General features: G+C 56.8%; 1 protein-coding gene across 1 annotated transcript in view; it reads left to right on the top strand.

The window, feature by feature from the left end:
• TANGO6 (transport and golgi organization 6 homolog) overlaps window positions 1–15,799 on the top strand; it is a 19,468-nt gene extending 3,669 nt beyond the window's left edge. The window contains exons 6-17 of the mRNA XM_088172162.1: window positions 162–244; window positions 1,645–1,757; window positions 3,053–3,229; window positions 4,686–4,812; window positions 5,344–5,523; window positions 7,975–8,109; window positions 9,349–9,816; window positions 9,997–10,054; window positions 11,499–11,651; window positions 13,625–13,776; window positions 14,682–14,795; window positions 15,467–15,799. Coding sequence (XP_088028288.1) covers window positions 162–244; window positions 1,645–1,757; window positions 3,053–3,229; window positions 4,686–4,812; window positions 5,344–5,523; window positions 7,975–8,109; window positions 9,349–9,816; window positions 9,997–10,054; window positions 11,499–11,651; window positions 13,625–13,776; window positions 14,682–14,795; window positions 15,467–15,643 — 1,937 coding nt within the window. The 3' untranslated portion in view covers window positions 15,644–15,799. The remainder of the gene's footprint in view (window positions 1–161; window positions 245–1,644; window positions 1,758–3,052; window positions 3,230–4,685; window positions 4,813–5,343; window positions 5,524–7,974; window positions 8,110–9,348; window positions 9,817–9,996; window positions 10,055–11,498; window positions 11,652–13,624; window positions 13,777–14,681; window positions 14,796–15,466) is intronic.
• The last annotated feature ends 539 nt before the right edge of the window (window positions 15,800–16,338 follow it).

Genomic DNA, 16,338 nt, shown 5'->3' on the forward strand with positions numbered 1-16,338 from the left:
ACTGCAGCACAATTAGTACAGCTAATGAGGGCTGGTCTGTTCCCATGGGGAGGGAAGGGAGCTGTGGAAGTGCTTTTGGGTGCAGAGAATGATGAGGTAGTTCTGCTGCTGGGGGCTCTGGCCTGTTTTGAGGGGCTCATGTCTCTGCCTTTTGCTTTCAGAGCTGGCACTGGAGGATCTGACAGCAGGGGCTGTGCTGGTGCCAGAGGCAGAGCTGGGCAGCTGTGTGGAAGATGTGCTCAAGGTACCATGTCTGCTTTGGGTAGGAAAAAGAGCTGGTTTGAGACCTGGTGAGCAGTTGACTGTGTCCTCTTGCAGTTGGAAGTTACTGCTCCTTGTCCTGTCACTCCAGGTCCTTGTTCAAAGTCCCTCGCCAGCCCTCTGGGAGCCCCCTTAGATGCTGTAAGGAGCTCTAAGCTTTCCCTGGAGCACAGATCTTGTTTCTGGCATTTGGGAGATTGGTGAGGTCCATCCTTGTGCTTCCTGTGAAGGATAAGGGCTTTTTATGGAGGTCTCTCCTGTGACACCTTCTCTCATAACTCCATTTCCTACCATTCCCACCAGTAACCCCAGTGCCACGCTGCAGGCTCCAGCAGCTTCCTGCTGCGTGTTCCAACCCAGAAGGACATCTCCAGTCCAGGAATTCAAATTTCAGAAGCTGGTGACTTGCTTCCTGGCATGCCCCGAGGCAGGCTAAGCTCTTAAATGCTGGGATTGTTGTCAATTTTCCCAGTAATGATCTGTTGTAACTGGCTGGCAGGCAGAGACGGGTCTGGAGGGCTGCTCCCTCCCAGAGCAGTGCTGGGGGGGTTGGGGTGGGTCCCTCCTTAATGGCAGAGCGCTGGGGGCCTGACAGCAGCCAGATTAGTGAGGGGATCCCAGGTTTGGGGGGGATTCTTGCCTAGCAAGTGTCATTTGATCCTTAGTGAGAAAACATCTTTGGGGCTTCATCGGGAGGCTTTGTGTACACAAGGGTCTGGGGAGGAGGAATGGCTCCGTCGGGATTAGCACAGGGAATCAGGTCTGTGTGCATCAGTGGAGCAGGGCAGGGCCCCTGGGGACCACTTCTCAGCCTCTTGGGAGGGTACTAGATGAGGTGGAGGATAGGAGCAGGGCTCTGCAATCACCCCTGAGCCCCTCCAACCCCCCCAAGAGCCTCTACAGCATCCCCAGAGCCCTTGCAATATCCCCGGAACACCAACAGCATTCCCAAAGCCTCTGAATTCCCCCCCAGAGCAGCCTCAACTCAGCACTCCCTAGCCCAGCTTCCCTGCTAGTGACTGATCTCTGTGTTTGAGATTTACATTAATTCAACGAAGATTTGCTCATTCCAGAGAGCCTGTTACATCCCTGGGTAAGGCAGGACCTTACTCCTAAGCAGCAGACTTCCCAAATAGCTGGCTGCAACCTTCCTGTAGCTTGGAGCCCTGCTGTGGTTAAGCAAATTGTTGGAGAAAGAAGGTGCTGAAGGCAGGTTTTAATAGGGAATGTGGCATAATCAGGGAAGACAGCCTCCAGACTGAAGGAAGAGGCTGAGAACCTTCCACCATCATCCCTGATAGCTGCCCTGTGCACGGACGTGTTCCTGAATCCCCTCTGCCCCACGCAGGTGTTTGACTCCCCTCCCTGTGCTCCTCTCCGTAGGTGTATGTGGTTGGGAATGACAGCTCGAGCCTGCTGCTGGGATCCTTACAGTCAGTCCTGGGAGTGGTTTTTTCCCTCTATTCCTTCGCCAAGCAGAATGTGTCATACTTACGGTAAGGGAGGATTTGTACTCAGCTTCTGCTGGGGTTTCATGTGCTGGGCTCTGCCCACCTCCAACAGCCACGCTCAGGGCACAGGCAGGAGCAGAGATTCATCTTCTCATCCCAGAGCACTCTCATTCCAAGCAGGCAGTAACCACAGGCAGGGCACACGACCTCATTGGCAGCCCTTGCCTGAGGAAGCCATTCTCATGTTAGTTTTTGTCTTCCCTGAAGCCAGAATGTTCTGTGTAGAGTGAGCATGCCCTTGGGAGCACAGGGTGGCTCTGCCTAGAGTAGGGATTGTGGTTGTCCATGGATGGAGGTAGTGATGCTGGAAACTGGATGGAGTAATCTACAAATAGCATAAAAACTGGACAAACAGTTTAAGCACTGCCTCTTGAAAGTATAGGATCATTCTGCAATCTGGGATCATTCTCTTCTGGTACAATCAGGACCTGCCTCCTGGCAGATGATCCCCCATACCGTGCCCAGCTCCCCATGACTGGTGTACAGTGGTAAGCACCGCATGTGCCAGTTCTGGCAGGGACAGAGGTGACCAGGTGCTGGCTGTCCTCTCCTTGCTCCCCCAGGCTTTCCCTGGAGTTTTTTAGCCTGGTGAAAACATTCCTGGTGGGGTTACACAGTGCTCTGGTGATCCTGGCGTGTGGAGGCTTTCCCTAAAAGGTGTGTGTAGACACGGCCTCTGCTGTTACTAAAGGCCTCGTTAATCACTTCAAAGAGCAGTGAGTGCCGTGACAAGTTGGTGGAACGTGCCAAGTTCACGCTGCTGCTGGGCCAGCAGTCCCTGCTTCCTTTGCTAAAGAACTTGGCAGGGATGACTGAACCCATGGCTGCCTGGGAGTGTTCAGGTTTCCAGACCCCTGGCACAGCCCAGCGCAGCTGCTTCACCTCATTAACCTGCTTCTTTCCTTGGCAGGGCTCCCCGTGCCACCTCAGTGCTCCCATCTCCTTCCTCCTCTCCCTTGGCACTGCTACCAGCCCTTGTCACCTCGGCATGAGGCACAGGCAGGGCGTGCCAGGGGTGTTCACAGTGCTTCCTTGCCAGCCTGAAGTGTGGAGGAACCCAAATCCTTCCATCTGGGAACGCCAGAAGGGCAGGATGTGCTGCTGATCCCTTTAGAAACAGGCGCAAATGCTTTCAGCTGCCAGAGCCAGGAACTGGAGCATCCCAAGAAGAGCCTGTGGCTGCTCCAGAGCACTCCAGTCATGTCCCTCATCCCAAAGTGTGTGCAGGGAAGGTGCAGTGGGCAGAGCAGTGTCACCACCGGCTCCTTTCTCCTTGACAGCTCCCCGTGCCAGGACATCCTGCTGTGGTTCCTGGAGAAGGCAGAACGGGAGCAGTCCCTGGCTGTGCTGAAAGGCCTGGCCAGGCTGAGCAGCCACGTGCCCACCCTTCACCCTCAGTGCCAGCTCCGTGTGGGCAGCGAGGGCGGTGCTGCCATTGTCCTGGAGGAAGCCACCAGGTGAGTGCTGTGGGACAGTACCCTGGGTCATTCAGCAGCCAGGGTTTTCCATGGAAGACTGCAGAGAGCCTGGGCGAGCAGGGAGCTGCCAGTGCCATCCCACAGGGTCTCATCCCCTCGAGCTCAGGCTGGTGATGCTTCCACACAGCCCACAGAGCCAACACAGCCCCCATGGTGCAAAAGCTCTGACTTCCAGCCCTGAAAAGTATCACACTCCACCTGAGCATTGGTGTGCACTCCCTGCCTGCTTTTCCTGACTCCTGAGCCCTGCCAGCCCAGTGTCTGGGAATGGGATGTGCATTCTCAATCTCAGCACCCCCCAAATTCGGCTTCCAATCTCCAGCCCGAGCCTGTCCGGTGTCACAGTGAGCAGAGTCCCTCGGGCACAGGTGGCACAGCCACAGCACAGACTGTGGCAGTGCCAGCGTCGCGGAGCAGCCACGGAGCTCCTCTGGTGTGGGCAGATGGTCTCTAAGTAGAGGCAGAGCTGACCATGCTGGGAATTAACTGCAGCTTTTAGTCTCCAGCCATGCAGGTCAGGATGTCCCGCTGGGATATCCAGGAGACATCCATCCATTTAAACCCTGGAGGCTGGATTTAAAGAAAGGGGATGTGAGCTGGTACACGGGCCCAGGGCAGCACTGTGGGGCAGGCAGAGGCACAGCTGTGCCCAGGGGTGTGCTGGGAGCACCTGCAGCAAAATCCCCACAAGTACATTTGGTTTGGCTTCTTTTCAAGCTATTCCTGACCTGAGTTAGAACTACAGGCTGGTTTGGGTTGGAAAAGATCTTAAAGCTCATCTTGCTCCACCCCCTGCCATAGGCAGGGACACCTTCCATTGTCCCAGGTTGCTCCAAGTCCCATACAACCTGATCTTGAACACTTCCAAGGATATGGCAGCCACAGCTTCTCTAGGCACCCTGTGCCAGGGCCTCACCACCCTCACAGGGAAGAATTCCTTCCCATTATCCCATCTAACCCACCTTTGGTCAGGGGGAAGCCATTCTCCCTTGTCCTGTCACTCCATGCTTGTTCACAGTCCCTCTCCAGCTTTCTTACAAACTCTGTTCAGGTACTGGAAGGCCAGAAATAGCAGCAGATCTGCCTTGCTTAAACTGGGACTACTTTAAACTTGTTCCATACTGGCCCTGGCTCTGCCCATGCCCCTGCTGCCACGGCTCTGACCATTGCCTAACTTAGCTAGCTCTAATCCTGTTATTTATGGGCTGGATTAAATGTATGTTTTGGGCTCATGGTTTCTCTTAATGAGTGCAGGTTAGTTAATAAGCAGAGCCCAAATGACCTGGGCAATGTTTGGCTCAGCTGCCTCCAGGCTCTGCTGGGAAGTGCTGGGAAGGAAGACTTCCAGGGAAATGCAGACTGGGATTTCACCATGCCCTGGAGTCTGGGGGTCAGGCGGTACTGGGTGTGTTGGTGATACAGTGACTTGTTCCAGCGATGAAGATGAAGCCCTGTACCAGAAGATCTCCTTGGAGCAGTGCCATGTAGAGAGCTTGGTGGAGCTCCTGTCCCACTGCCAGAAGAGTGGTCTGGCTGGAGACTTCTTCATCCACTGCCTGAAGGTGAGGGCAGCCAGTCCCAACCAGGGACATACCTGTGGGAAGGGGTTCCCTGGACAAGCAGAAGCCAAAAGAGGGATCGTCCCCCTGTGTGTTCTGGGGTATGGCACGTGCTGGAGCAGCCTTGTGTGCTGGGTGGGAAGCCAAGGAGTGGGAGCAGCCCTGTCCCTGAAGGAGTTAACCCTCATCCTCCCCCTGGGCTGTTTTAACAACAGAAGCATGTCTGAAGTGTGTTGGAGGCTGGGAATAATCCCTGTTGCTTCCTTGGCTGTAGAAGAGGGGCCCCATACCTGCTCCCTTTGATCTCACTTGGAGCCCCCCACGGTTCCCTCCAGGCTTGGGTTGGACTGGGATTTTGTGCCCAGCCCCAGGAGAGGATAGGGATGGGACACCCAGGAGCTGTGGACAGCTCTCAGAAACCTTCATCTAGCAGCTGGAAGGTGGTGGTGGTGTGAGGAGTCATCTGGCATTCCTGGCACTGGTTCCCGGTGTTTAACCGCTGCCTCTCCGTGCCCTGCGCTCCCTTCCCGGCAGGAGCTGACTCAGGTGGCTGCGGAGGATGAGGCAGCTCCAAACCCAGCTGTGCAGCCTGCAGGGAGTTTGTTGGAGCTGGAGCAGTCCCAGGCCAGGCAGGGGAGGAAGCTGCTGGTCCTGCAGCTCGTGGCTGCGCTGTGTGAGGGCGTCTCCGACACCGTGTTCACTGACATTGTGCAGGTTGGTCGTGGCAAAGCCCGGGGGGATCAGCTGAATGCTTCCAGGAGCAAAGGCTGAAGGAGCTGGGATTGCTCAGCCTGGGGAAGAGAAGGGTCCCGAGTGACCTCTAGAGAGATTTCCAGTGCCTAAAGGTGCTCCAAGAGAGCAGGAGAATTACTTTGTACTAGGGCTTGGAGTGACAGGACAGGGAATGGTTTCCCCCTGATAGAGGGCAGAGTTAAAAGGGATACAGTGAAGAAATTCCTCCCTGTGAGGATGGTGAGGCCGGTGAGGCCCTGGCACAGGTTGCCCAGAGAAGCTGTGGCTGTGCCATCCCTGGAAGTGCCCAAGGCCATGTTGCATGGGAGCAACTTGGTTGGCATAACTGTGCTCCTACATTCATGCATGGGCAGTGCCAAGTTTATTAAATATTGTAATTTCAAAGGCCACTGGTCCCCTTGACCCTGGTCCCAAATAGGATTGTTAAAATTTTTCCCCCTGAGCCCACCCTGGAGGGGGTTGGCTGTGTTGGTTGGGAAGGCAGCTGGACACTGAGGGCAGCATGCCATTCCCTTCTGGATCCCCTGCAGATGCGGTGGCTTTTGACTTCCTCATCCTGTTTTTTATTGCTGTTTTTTCCCCCAGTGCCCCAGCCATGCCAGCTCCCCGTGCTGCCATGCTCAGGCAGGTTTCCTCACATTTCCTTTGGGACAAAAGAGCCTTTGTGTGCTCAGCAGCAGAGGGGACACAGCCAGCGGCGCTTTGTCCCCACCTGCCTCCCCATCACACCCACCCACCGAGGCCGGAGAGCCTGGCTGGGGAATGGGGAAGAGTTTTGCCAGGTTTCACGGTCCAGCCAGGAGTCTGGGATAAAAACCCACCACCAAAGAAATCCAGACAAAAAATCCATTATCCTCCTGCCTGGGGTTGTGTTTCAGGGAGGCCCCGGGCTGGGACAGGGACAGGCTTTGAGCAGGTTCTGCACTGTGGGGTTCCCTGGGGCGTTTGGGGGGCCCTAATGGGGTGGGAACAAGTGGGATCCATCCTTCCAAAGCTGGAGCCCAGGAGCAGCAGCCGCTGTGCCCCCCCCAACTGCACATTTATTTTATTTACATATTTTCCTCCATCACCAAGGTCAACTTGATTTCCTCACTGCACCAAGGATTCTCTCCTCCTCCTGCCTGAGACACAACTGTGCCCCAGTGTTTTATTTTTCAGTTTTTTCCCTCCCACTTTAAAATGTTTTCTTTTCTAGATTTTTTTTTTAAGTTTTAAATTTTCTCAGTTGTAATCTACTGTTATTCATTCACAATTTTCCTTTTTTTAATATTAAATATAACTTTAACCCCTCCAGATTATGTGTCATTGTGTTGTGAGGGTAAATATTCCAATTTTTTTTTACTTACTTGCTATTTGATGGAATTTCTTCTCTGGAATAATTATCCCAGAAGGTACCTGAGCCTTTTATGCAGCCTTTTCCAAAGCCTTTTTGCACAGCCTCCCTCCCTGCTTAAGGGATGTCCTTAAGGAATCTGGCAGCTGAGGAGGAAATGCTGCGTGCACCCAATGCCCTGGGGGTGGAAGTTTGGAATTTGGTGCAATAGGACCTTGTTGCCCTCTTACTTTGTTTTCTGAAATAGGAAAACAATAGTTCCTCCTCTTTTGCAACACACCTGTTAGGTAGCAATGACCCTGATCCAAACCCATCCCAGGCTTGTCTGGGAGCAGATAAGGCATGGCGAACATCAACTCCCTAATTTGAAGATCTGTTAGGAAGGCAGAAAGCCTGTGGGATCAAAGGTGTTGGTGCCAAGTGTGGAGAAGGCCAATGCCAGCCAGGCAGAATCGTTACATGTGGAATAAAAATATTGTGGGAAACATCACAAAGTAAGTGAGAACACAGGAAATGTCCCAAGTGGAGTATCAGCTGTGCAGGATAAGGGGGAGGCTCGTGTGGAGAATTGTGGACAGGGGCTGGACCTTCTTGGCTCTGGAATTTCTAAGCCTTTACCTCGGGCTATTCCATACAGACCCACCTTGAGCTTCCCTTTGGGACTATCCCAAAGCTTCCATCCCATGGTGGATCCAGGCAGGAGGCGGGGATGGAGCTGGGATCCCTCTGTTCCTCCAGCTCCACGGGGGCTTCTGCTGCTGAGACCCCACCAGTTTAACCATCACCTCGTCCCAGTTGTGGACGTGACTTGGCTGAGCCCACGCTGGGGTTGGGGTGGCAGCAACAGGAGGAAAATGGGAAGGGTTTCACAGAATTAAAAGGGAGTCACTGGGATCATTGAGTCCTGCACAGACACCCCAACAATCCCACCCTGTGCTTCCCTGAGAGCGTTGTTGAAGCAATCCTTGAATTTGGAGAACTGTGTGGGTTGGGGATACCCAGCTGGGAGCAGAGGCAGCAGGAGCTGCCGGGGAGGTGTTTTGGGGTGTCCCTGCTCCTGATGGCTGTTCCCTCGGCAGGTGCAGGAGTTCCTGGCAGCCGTGCTGCACCGAGCCTGTGCCCACCCTGCGCAGGGCCCCGGCGAAGCGGCCGAGGCTCAGACCCTCGCCATGGCCATGGGGCTCGTGGCCGCCGTGCTCGGCGGGGCCGTCCAGGTGAGGGGTGAACCTGGGGCCTTGGTGGGTGTGGGGTGAAGGGCTGGGCACTGCCATGCCCAGCTGAGGTGCTGCAGCACAGCTGGATGCCCTGGCTCAGAGTCCCTACTCAGTCACAGCCTCTAAATAAATATTTAGAGATATATATAAGTTTTTTCCTTGAGGCATTGCCAGGGTGATGACCAAGGATTTAATCTGAGCAGGGCACCCCTGAGAGCCCAATTAACTAATTTATAATCTCTCCTAAAAGGGCACTGACAGAGCAGTGCAGTCACATACAGCACCTTTAAATACCAGCACTGCACCCTCTGCATCCCCACATGGTCACAAACTCTGGCTGCAGAGCATTGTGAACTTCTTACGTGGGCTGTACCCTTGAAAATCCCCTTATATTTTTATATTTACATTTTATACATATTTATATTGTTATTTATATCTCTCAGGTACTTGTAATACCTATATATATATATGAGCTCTGTGTCACTCAGTGGAACTGCCATGGGGAACAGTGGCACATCCATTAACGTGCTGCCATCACTGAGCTGCTGGGGTTGCTTCATCCCTGGATTTGCCCTCAGGAAAATGTAGCTGTTAACAGAAAAAGATCATTTATTGTCTCTTATTGCTTAATTTCAAACACTGGGAAAAGAACAGTAGTTGAAGAGAAGTTAAAGCCAGAGTCTTGTGGCTGTGATGGACCCCTCCTCCTCCCACTTTGGTGTTAATGGGAGTGACATAAATTGGAAAACGGAATGTGAAAGGTTTTGGAAGCAGCTGCAGAACTGCTTGGGTTTCAGCAGGCGAAGGGTTTTATGCAATCATCCAAAATCTCTGCTAAAGCACCCTTTTTCAGGCCTCACATCCCACATGTTAGCAGTTAAATCCAGGTTAGGGCAGGAGCTTCTCAAGCTCAGGACAGGTCATGACTGCTGTGCTGGACTTCCAGGCAAGACTGATGGCAAGTCTGGCACAGTGCTGGTGGGAGGGATGTCCCTGGCTTTGTCCCCATACCCGGACACTGTTGTTCTTCAGGTTCATGTGCTTCCCACCTTCTCCTGTGGCTGCTGCCAGGGCTGGGATTGACGCTGGGCTGAGAGGAGCTCATGGTGCCTGGAGCCCAACTCAAGAGCTGGGGATCGGGCTCTGGGGCTCCTCCCCACCATGCCCACCCTCCTGGGAGCATCCCAGGGAGTGAACCCTCATTCCGCTGGTGCCAGCGCTGCTCTTCTCCCTCCACAGCTCAAATCCAGCGATTTTGCGGTGCTGAAGCGGCTGGTGCCGCTGCTGGAGGAGCTGTCCCGCACCTACCCCGACCCCCTGACCCAGGAGCTGGCCTCGGACCTGCGCATCGCCATCTGCACCCACGGCGCCTGCTCCCCTGGCACGGTGGGCTCTGCTGCCGACAGCGTGCTGGGCAGGAAGCCTGGCATGGCAGCACAGAGCCCTGCTGGCCCTCCTGGCACAGCCCCCAGCCCCTCGGCTCCCAGGGAGAGGAGCAAAGGGCAGAGCAGGTGCCGTGAGCCCAGTGCCTCCAGTGCCTCTCCAGCTCCATGTGCTGACAGCCTGGACCCAGCTGGACTCCAGGAGCTGCTGGTGTCAGCCTACGACCCCCAGCCCCCCAGCCGGGCAGCTGCCCTGCGCCACCTCGCCAGCCTCGTCACCCAGCGGGATCCAGAGGCACTTCGGCTTCAGGAGAAGCTACTGCAGGTACCAGGCTCCTGCTGTGGTCCCTGTCCCTTGCCTTGGTCCCTGTCCCCTGCTGTGTCCCACACCAGCAGAGCTGGTGCTGAATGCGCCATTGGACTGGAGATGGGCACAATTTTGGAGCCCTCTGGCCTGCCTGGCCCAGCTCAGGGTCACTGCTGATGGCACTTTCCTTCCTTCCAGGTGTTTCTGGAGAATGTGCAGCACGAGGATGCCTTTGTCTACCTCTCAGCTATCCAAGGTGAGCAGTGCCTGTCAGGGCGAGTGCCAGCACTTTGTCGGGGAAGCTTTTGTGCTGTGGGAGCTCTGGGCACTGGGAATGAAGAGCAGGAGAGCCATGGCCAGGTTGAGGGTTTGGCATCTCCTGCCCTCCCAGATTGTGGCTTTGTGCTGTTCCATCAGGCCTAGGGCCACATTTGGGCTGCATACTGACTTCCTGGAGCTGGAGACTTCATCTCCTAATTATTCTTACTCCCTGGAGCTGGTCACCATCCCTGTGCAAGGTCTGGGGCTGCAGTTCCAGTACAGCATGGGCACAGCCCCAGCACCCCAGCCTGGCACCCACGAAGGGCTCTGTTCAGCTGAGGTTAGCAGAGGAGCAGAACCAGGGGGACCCACTGGTGCTCCCTCAGGGCTCTGCTAAGGTGGCAACTCCTGAGTACTCACACCCCTTCCCAGGAAACCCTCAGGTCAGTGCTTGCTCCAGCACGCTCAGCACAGCCCCACAGCACCGGGCTGCCCATGGCATCTGCAGGAAGGTGCTTCCCCCCGGGTGACGTGCGTGCCCCGTGTGACAATGTCCCAATGTGTCACAGTCCCCTGGGTTCCCTGGAAGGGACGTGCCATTCATTCCCTTGGCCCACAGCGATGCTGGCACTGCTGCTGTTGGGTTGGTAACCTTTGGCAGCAGCTGGGAAAGGAGCTGATGCTGTGCTTCCCGCTGCCTGTACGGTCTTGAGAGGGACGGGTCTGTCCTTGCCCGCGGCTGGAGCACAAAGGCTGTACCCGTCCCGGTGATTAATGCGCCGCTGCAGCTGCTGCACGTTTGGCAGAGATTAACCCTGCTGCGGTTCCTCGCTGCACTAACTCACCCGGCTCGTGGCAGGGCACCTGTGCCATGTTGAGCTGTGCCGTGCCAAGCACAGGGCTGGGGGCCATGCCAGATGGGTCCCCATATCCCACTTGCTCCCTGTCACAGCAGCAGGGCTGGGGCTGAGCTGTTGTGGCACTGTTGGATTTCATGGAGCCAGACTCCAGTGATGTATTCCTGATGGACAGGACATCACACCTGGAATCCTGGGGTCAGGTTTGGGCCCCTCGTGACAAGACAGTCATTGAGGGGCTGCAGTGTGTTCAAGGGAGGGCACTGGAGCTAGAGAAGGGTCTGATCCCTGCGTCTGGGATCTGATCTTTCATCAGGGAGATGCAGCAGGCATGCAGCACGTACTGGCTCCTGCTCCCAGTCTGGGCCAGGCAAATCTGGCAGGGATACAGACATGCTGGCACAATGTTCTGATTGCCAAGAGCTGGGAGCAGTGACCAGACTCTGTGCCCAAGCATTGGCTGCAGTGCTCAGCTGCCCTCAGTGCAGCAAGTCCCCACTGGGTCAAAGGGCATCACCCAGCAGCAGCGAACTTAACTGCCAACTGCTAAATTACTGATTTTCCAGTTTTTCTCCCCTCCAGGCATTGCCCTGCTCTCCAGTGAGTATCCAGAGCGGATTCTGCCCGTCCTGCTGGCACAGTACGAGCGCCCAGCACAGGGCACGGAGGATGCCATGGCTGCTGTCACCAGGATGAAGCTGGGCGAGGTGCTGATGCGTGTCACCCGGGTGCTGGGTGAGTCCATGGCCGTGGGCATGGCACTGCCCACTGCCAGCAGCCACAGCACTGCTCGGCCTCACCATTACCGGGGGAGAGCCCACAGGGGACTTCTGTTGTCAGAAGGTGGGAAGGGTCCAAAAGCCGAAGAGAAGCTGGCTGGGGTTTGCCAGCAGCAGGAGCAGGATGACAGGTCCTGCCAGGAGCCCACCATCCCCTCGGTCAGCAGCACTGGGCTTGGCGACTGCCGGGAAGCGCCCGGACACGCTGGGCTGAGAGGTAGAAGCTGGATGAGCCTTTCCGGCATCTGCTGTTGGGACATGTCCTAAAATACCTTGTCTGACTCTGTGAAGGAGGCCTGGCCAGCGGGAGCACACAGCCGGAGCTGTGCATTGCCAGGGAGGTGGCAGCCGGTGTCCTCAGTGCTGGGGCAGCCAGGCAGAGTTCCCTGGTCACCGGGTGGGTGCTGTGTGCCTTGCCTGGGGATGCCCCTGAAGAGCCAGGACCCCCTGAACCCCAGGACTGTGACTCTCCTGTGCCACATTTCCTGGCACCAGTGGCATCCCTGGGCTCTGCCAGCTGTGCCATCCCATCAGTGCCATGCTGTGCCATCATCCATCCTCTCTGCTGGAATGGGGACAGGACGCCCCACTGTGTCCTGTGTGGCTCCAGCGATCAGCTCAGAGCCCCTCGGTCCCGGACCTCCCCGGGCAATGTCCGTGTGTCTGGCCCAGTGCAGTTTGCCCTGGCAGCTGCCCTGGGGATGGTGGCAGCAGGTTTCCCAGCTGCCCTGGGGATGGTGGCACGTTCTCCACCGTGCTCTCCCCGCTCGTTGTGGTGCCGCTGCCGCGGGCAGCTGCTCCGGCGCGTCCCGGCTCGCCAGCGTATTTATAGAACAAATTGCACCAAGTTGTTTCTGTTGCAAAGCTTCAGCATCTGAGAACAAGCATTTACCCAGCGCTTCCAGGATGGCTCCACAGCCCTCTGTGATTCTGAGCTCTCCTGCTCTGCCAAGAGATTATCATGCCTCCTTCCTGCTCTGTGCCTATCCCTGTTTTCTGTCCCACTGGAGCAGCTTTCCCTACCTAGGAGGGGAAAGGAATGTTGCACACTCCTGTAGCCATCTGGCACAGGGGCTGGTGCACTGCTGCAGGGGATCCTACTCGGATCACCCTGCACTGCTCATACTGCTGGAATTCCAAGTCCTGGGATGCAGGCACAGAGCAGGATACGTTCCCAGCAAGTACTTGGCATCATAGGGATGATCCAACCCTTCACATGGGAGTTGCAGGGCTCATTCCCTGTGCTCCCCCACCCTGTGCCAGCCCCCAGCCCTGAGCCCCCACATGCAGGATGCTGGGAACCTTCCACTGCCCACAAGGATCATTCCTGTCTCCACACCCTGGGGCATCCGAAGGCATCCATCTCACTGCCTCCTTCTGCTGCAAGACACCATTGTCTGAGGAGCTTTCAGAGCTTGAGAGAGCTGGAAAAACAGAACTCACAGGCCAGCTGGCCTTCTGGAGCTTTCTTTCCACCCCTCAAGGCCCTGCCTGGTAGGAGGTGTGTCCACACCGTGGGGCACACAACTGCACAGCTGCTGTGAGATGACCACACTCCTGGGATGCTTGTGGATGCTGAGCACGGGCCTGAGCTCTCATTAGCAGCTCACACGTCCACAGCACCTCTGTGTGCTAATTGGGGCAGGGGATTGGGTCTGGATGATGTGGGAACTTGAGATTCACACTTGGTGTGTTTGCAGGACCATGAGTGACCCCATGGGAGGACAGGAATGTGCCAAAGAGCCCCAAGGTCTGTGCTACGGGGTGTGTGCTGAGGGACACAAGCCACACTCCAGATGTTACATCCAGCTGTTCAGTGGTGTTGCAAGGCAGATGCCCAACCCATCTGTTCCCAAAGGAGCCAGGGCTTTGGCAGGAAGGGTGGGGCCTTTCCATGCTGGTGACACAGGGCTCTGCTCTCCCTTGCAGGGGACATGGTGTTCCAGCACCGGGAGCCGCTGATTCGGGCCTTCCTGCGAGGTGCCCGGGATCCCGACAGTGCCCTGAGGGCCAGCAGCCTCTCCAACCTGGGCGAGCTCTGCCAGCACCTCGGCTTCCAGCTGGGATCCATCATCCAGGAGGTACCAGCTCCATCCTTCCCTGACACTGCCTGGGGAGCGTGGCCTCTCCTTAACGAGCGCATTTGTTAGCACATGGTTGGGCAGCTGAGGACATGGAAATGAGACATTTCTATATGGAAACGGGGCATTTCCATAAAGGACACGAGTGATAATTGGTGATACTGTGGAGTGTAAAAGTCGTGGGGCCTGAAGCAAACACTAGGGAGGTTCTAGCCCTGATTTTTAGGTGCCTTCTCCACCCATGGCAGCCACTGCCAGAGGAGACCTGGGGGCACAAGTGGTGCCTGCCAGAGGCACCTCCCGCTTAATGATACCTTGTTACCCTCCCGTTATCTTAATTATCATTATCAGTATCATCAGTATCACGGCGCTGGCCCTCACCCGCCCCGGCTGCAGGCTGTGGGTGAGATACAGCTCGGTAGCTGCTGGGAGATCCCAGTGGGGTGAGCCCAACTCCCAGCGGCCCTGGAGCCGATGGGTCTGTGCCCCGGGGAGCCAGAGCTTCACCCCCTCGTGCTCCTGGAGTGAGACATCCTGGATTTGGCACTCGGGCTGCTCCCCTCGGCTCTCACTCAGCACTGTGGATCCCAGCAGTTGATGTGATGCCAGTGAGCCACACGCTGCTATTTTGGGAAGGTGCGAGCTCTGCTAATTCTCCCGGCTGTCACTGCCGGGATTTAATTAAATTCCTTTGGCTCTGCCTGATTTTCATACAGACTGTTATACAGCTTCCTGAGGCATCCATGTGGCCTGGCCCTGGTGGGAGCTGCTCGGAGCCCACACTCCACAGGGCATGGGAGTACCATCTTCATTCTTGGGACATTGCCAGCACCTCAGTGGCTGCTCCAATGGGATCCCCTGCATCTCTCAGTCCTTGATGATACCCCCCTGCCCTGTCCCCACAGCTCACCTGCTGTGTGACGGCCATAGCTCGGACAGACCCTGAGGCTGAAGTGCGAAGAGCCGCTGTGCACGTGGTGGTGCTGCTGCTACGAGGGCTGAGTGAGAAGGTCACTGAGGTGGGTCACCCCCTGCTTGTCCCCGAGGCAGGAACAGCCCCCAAGGGGCTCCTGGGCATCTCCTGGGGAGAGCCTCTGCTCTATAGGGCTTGCAGGGCTCATTCCCAAGCAGCTTCCAGGGAAGGTCCCAAGGGACTGAGATGCCCAGTTTGGCCATCTCCCACTAAAGGGTTCTCTCAACAGATCCTGGGGAAAGGGAGGTTTGTGAGAGTGTCCTCTGAGCTGCTGGGCTGTCCCACGGGCAGTGCTACACCATGCTGGGGGCAGTGCCAGCTGTTGGGAGCCGTGGGAGTTGTTCATTGCTGATTTGACTTGGAAATGCCCAGTCTTTCCACCACTGTGGCCTCCCTCCGCAGTTCCCAGTAACAAGCGTGTTGGGACTCAGCTCCCGTGGAGGAAACAGCCAGTTCCCCACGGGAATCCCCGCAGCCAGGATCCCAGCATGCCCTGCTGCCCCTGTGCTGAAGGATCACCACAATGTACTGCTGGCTGTGGGGAAACTGAGTCACTGAGAGGGTCCGAGGCTGCGGCCGGCAGTGGCCATGGTTGGTGCTGGGCCGGGGGAAGGGAAGGGGCAGCCCCGCGCCTGCCGGGACTCACGGGGGGCAAGGGCGGTGCGGGCGAGGCTCGGCGGTGCTGACGCTGCCCCTGCCCCTGCCCGCCGTGCCCAGGTGCTGCAGGACGTGCTGCGGGACCTGTACCGCCTGCTGAAGCACGTGGTGACGGCCGAGCGCGACGCCGCGACGGTGCTGCACGCACAGCTGGCCCTGGAGGAGCTGGACACCGCCGTGAGGAGGGTCCTGTTCCCCCCACAGACGCTGGAGAAGAAGATCGTGGTGCTGCCATAGTGGGGCTGAGCCCGTGGAAATGAACTGTTCCTGCTCAGGGCTGGTGGCTCCCCGAGGGAAGGGCTCGCTGTGCCCTCCAGGATGCTGCTGGCGGTGTCGGATGGTGGGGGGGAAACCTCGCTGGAACGAGGTGTGGGATTAAACAGAGACATCTCAGCCCTGTGTCTGTGATGTCTGTGAGGCCACGTGAAGCTCACAGGTGCCGTCATGGTCTTGTCCCAAACCCCGAGTCCTGTGGAAGGGTGGGCATCACCCCCAGGGTGAGCCCTGAGTTGGGAAAGCAGCTGGCAGGGCCACTGCTTCAGGCTTCTTGTGGCTAGGCAGCACCGAATGTGTGTCTGTCCCCGAGGGGAGTCAGGAGGGAGAGGGGCTCTGCTGTTTGCACCCACAGAGTGAAATTCCATGGCCCCTCCTTGGCACTGTACTCACACCACAAGGATGGTGAAGGAAGGGTCCAGGGGCTCGTTCACCACAGGGTCTGAGGATGGGCCCCTCTGGTGTGAGACCAAGAGCCCCTCCATGCTGAGGAGAGGCTGAGAAACCCTACAGAGTACCTGTCTGGAACCACCATTCACCACCATGTGCTCAGGGATACTCCAACATCAGAATCATCTCCTCCCTCCAGACGGGACAGTCTCCATGAGTGCTGCAGCACCATGGGCCCCATTCCTGCACCGGGAGCTGCTGCATACCCA

The sequence above is a fragment of the Sturnus vulgaris genome, chromosome 12, assembly GCF_052056855.1.
Source record: "Sturnus vulgaris isolate bStuVul1 chromosome 12, bStuVul1.hap1, whole genome shotgun sequence".
In the NCBI taxonomy this organism is placed as follows: Eukaryota; Metazoa; Chordata; class Aves; order Passeriformes; family Sturnidae; genus Sturnus; species Sturnus vulgaris.